The sequence below is a fragment of the Triticum dicoccoides genome, chromosome 1A (genome assembly GCF_002162155.2).
Source record: "Triticum dicoccoides isolate Atlit2015 ecotype Zavitan chromosome 1A, WEW_v2.0, whole genome shotgun sequence".
Lineage (NCBI taxonomy): Eukaryota > Viridiplantae > Streptophyta > Magnoliopsida > Poales > Poaceae > Triticum > Triticum dicoccoides.
Window position 1 is genome coordinate 10994190 of NC_041380.1, and position 3154 is coordinate 10997343.

Here is a 3154-nt window from a genome sequence, read left to right on the forward strand (position 1 = left end):
TAGAGGGTTGGCATGGATCTTTACTTGTTGAGGAAGGTGTGTGAAAAGAAAGAGAAGCCAGTTTTTATCTTCAGTTTTCGTCCACTGGCTTACTACAATTATCTAGAAGAACTGAGGCGTGGAACCATATAATTAGGCAACCCTAGTTCAATGGTATCTACTGTTTTACTTTTCGTGCTGAATTCAGTGTGCTATTCGTGGATGATGGATCACATTGTTGTAATGCAAAAGTACATAGTTTGTTAGAAGTAGAATATTTTGTTGCAAATAACTTGACATTGTTTATCTACTAATGCTTACCATGTCAACTTCCAATAGACAGCAATTTAATGAACGAGTTGCCATTTGGCACCCACAGATGGTTGCGGTTCCTATGGATGCCGGTGGAACACTCCCCTCTTGATGTGACTGGGGGTTAATATTATGCAGCGGCAGGTGTCTGCGTGATGAGAATTTCTAACAGCAACATTCCAGGTGCACTGTATCGAGTTAATGGGGCAAAACTTCAGAAAGGCGCTCTGCAGAAGCTTTTGCGACAGAGGCTAACGCGATGGTGAAAACGTCTAAGGAGATCTTTGGGCGGAAACATAGCTGGAACCTGTGACCAGGAGGCTGGCCATGTGGTTTTGTGCGTCAGTAGAGAACTCGAGCCTCGCCTGTTGTGGCCTAAATACTGCTGTTGTTTCTAATTTAGCTGAATGTGCAAAACTGCAAGTCCTTCCCCCTCCACTGTGCAGTTTATAGTACTGGTAGAGAACTTCTTTATAACTCAATATATTCCTAGCCTGTGCGGCTTAGCTGAAAATAGCAATTGTTGTCGTACATTTTCCCAGTTGGTTATGGCAGTTTCTGCATACATATACCACCCAGGTTCACCGCGCCACTCAATTTCTCTGTGGATGCAACCTTGGATCAGGTCTGTACCTACTGCACCTTGTTGGTTTCCACTTGATCTTATTATTGTGCTGTGTATTGCAGGCGGTTCTCATTCAGCCACATTCTACCTTCTTTTTTGCCATCATCCAGATCTTAAGAAACCTGATGTACGAGGAGAAAAGGAACTTGTATGAGAAACTCATGCAAAGCTGATAAACTGTCTGCTTGCTTATGAAAAACACACAATACAATACAGTAGGCTGGCTGTGTATGTATTTATTTATTTGAGTGCTCCTTTGGTTCGCTGTCATAAATATTGCTCTAGATCCACCGTGTACAGCATCGTCGTTGTGAGTTGTGATGGAGTGATGATATCCTTGTCGAAAACATTGTACAGAATGAATGTATGGACTGTGGTTGATAGAGCTAACTAATTAATTAGGTGCTTGACTCCCCTGCTGTCGATTGATTTATTTATCCTCTGCACTAATTCCCCTGCATAAATCGCCGCTTTGTGTTTTTTTGGAATCGCATCAAATATTTTGAGAATGCACATGATATCATTAATCGTCATTTTGCATCCGTCGGTTCGTTTGTCTCATGCTATATGATAGACCTTAGCTACATCTGTAGTTATGCGTCGCATCCACATTAACAGTATATACCCATACATGGCATGCAAAATTGTTTGCTGTTTGTCTTTGATTCATAAAAATATTGCAAGTATCTGGGAAGGATGCACTAACTGGAGCACAAGTATTAGGTATTTGACTTGTTCAGACTATTATTAGGTACTTCACCACTGTCATAGATGCATGCTTGACGTTAGTGCGACTAACTAGTATTATATGTTTCATGTCCTTATCCGATATCAATCTTAAAGTTAGTTAACGATGACTGACCGGCTGGGGATGTCCAGGACTCTGCTAATCTGTTTACTTCCCAGCCATCTTCTCCAGGACAACGACTAATGTCTCGAGAAACTTGGCATTAAAGTTAACTAATTAATCCGCAAGCAAAATACCTTGACTAATGTTGCTAAGCACTGAAGTCGTTGCCGTGGTGTTTCAAAACATGGAGATAAAGTAAGTGATTATGGTACATGTGTTAAAAATAGAGTAAGCAGGAAGTCTATTCAATGTCGGGATACTAAGTGATTGTGCAAAATAAGTGTCCTTGACGTTAGCACATGCCTCATGGATGATGCGTTGTTATTGCCTCCCATACCCTATATATATCACTCCTCGCTCAGCCAAGCAGCAAGCAAAACACAGTAAAAAACTGAAGTTCAAGTCATATCCATAGGTATCACGCAAGGGAGAAATGACCGGCAAAGATGAGCTGAAGCTGTTGGGTACGTGGGCGAGCCCCTGGGCTGCCAGGGTGAAAATCGCGCTCCACCTCAAGGGCCTGAGCTACGAGTACGTGGAGCAGGACCTCGACAACAAGACCGACCTCCTCCTCACTACCAACCCGGTGCACAAGAAGGTGCCCGTGCTCATCCATAACGGCAAGCCAATCTATGAGTCTGTCGTCATCCTAGAGTACATCGACGATGCCTATGGTACCGTAGGCCCCTCCCTCCTGCCCGCTGACCCCTACGAGCGTGCCATTGCTCGGTTCTGGGTAGACTACATTGACCACAAGGTTTACTCTTATATTTTTTTTGTGTTGTTGATTTCACATCTGTGTATGCGGTGTGTGTATGTGGTGAGCTGATTAATGTTGCTACTTGCATGCAGCTAGTCATCCCGTGGAAAGTGGCATTCACGGCCAACGGAGAGGAGGAGAAGACCGAGGGGATAAAGCAGATGTTGGCCGGGGCGCTGACGCTGGAGGGGGCTCTGAAGGAATGCTCCAACGGGAAGCCCTTCTTCGGCGGTGATAGCATTGGATACGTGGATATCGCACTAGGCGGTCTGTTGGCGTTTCTACAGGGAACTGAAGAGCTATGTGGTACCAAGCTCTTTGACGTCGCCAACACCCCACTTCTGATAGCGTGGGCGCTTCATCGCGCTGGACGCTGCCAAGGTGGCGCTGCCGGACGTCGACAAGTTGGTTGAGTTCGCAAAGATTAGGCGGGCCCAAATTGCTCCTTCTATCAAGAACTGAACTAAGCGGTCACCCAATCAGTTCAGATCAGAGAATGATAATTGTAGTTACGTTTGTTGAAGTATACATGCTGTATAGCTATGCATTATCTCTCAGTTGGTGTCTCTCTCGCACATCTCATTTATCCAGTACTGTACCGAATAAGAAAGCTGGAATGATCTTTCGT

At 44.5% G+C, this 3154-nt stretch overlaps 1 protein-coding gene across 1 annotated transcript; it reads left to right on the forward strand.

Annotated features, from left to right (window-relative positions):
• Window positions 1–2199: 2199 nt before the first annotated feature.
• LOC119296577 (probable glutathione S-transferase GSTU6) lies at window positions 2200–2939 on the forward strand. The gene is made up of 2 exons (XM_037574974.1): window positions 2200–2523; window positions 2619–2939. Exons 1-2 carry the CDS (start codon window positions 2200–2202, stop codon window positions 2937–2939), a joined length of 645 nt encoding a protein of 214 aa, XP_037430871.1.
• Window positions 2940–3154: the final 215 nt, after the last annotated feature.

What these genes read in the sequence shown, in the direction of transcription:
- LOC119296577 (XM_037574974.1), top strand. Translation starts at nt 2,200, where the DNA reads ATGACCGGCAAAGATGAGCTGAAGCTGTTGGGTACGTGGGCGAGCCCC. An exon ending in TAGACTACATTGACCACAAG is followed by an intron (nt 2,524 to 2,618) that starts GTTTACTCTTAT and finishes ACTTGCATGCAG; the next exon opens with CTAGTCATCCCGTGGAAAGT.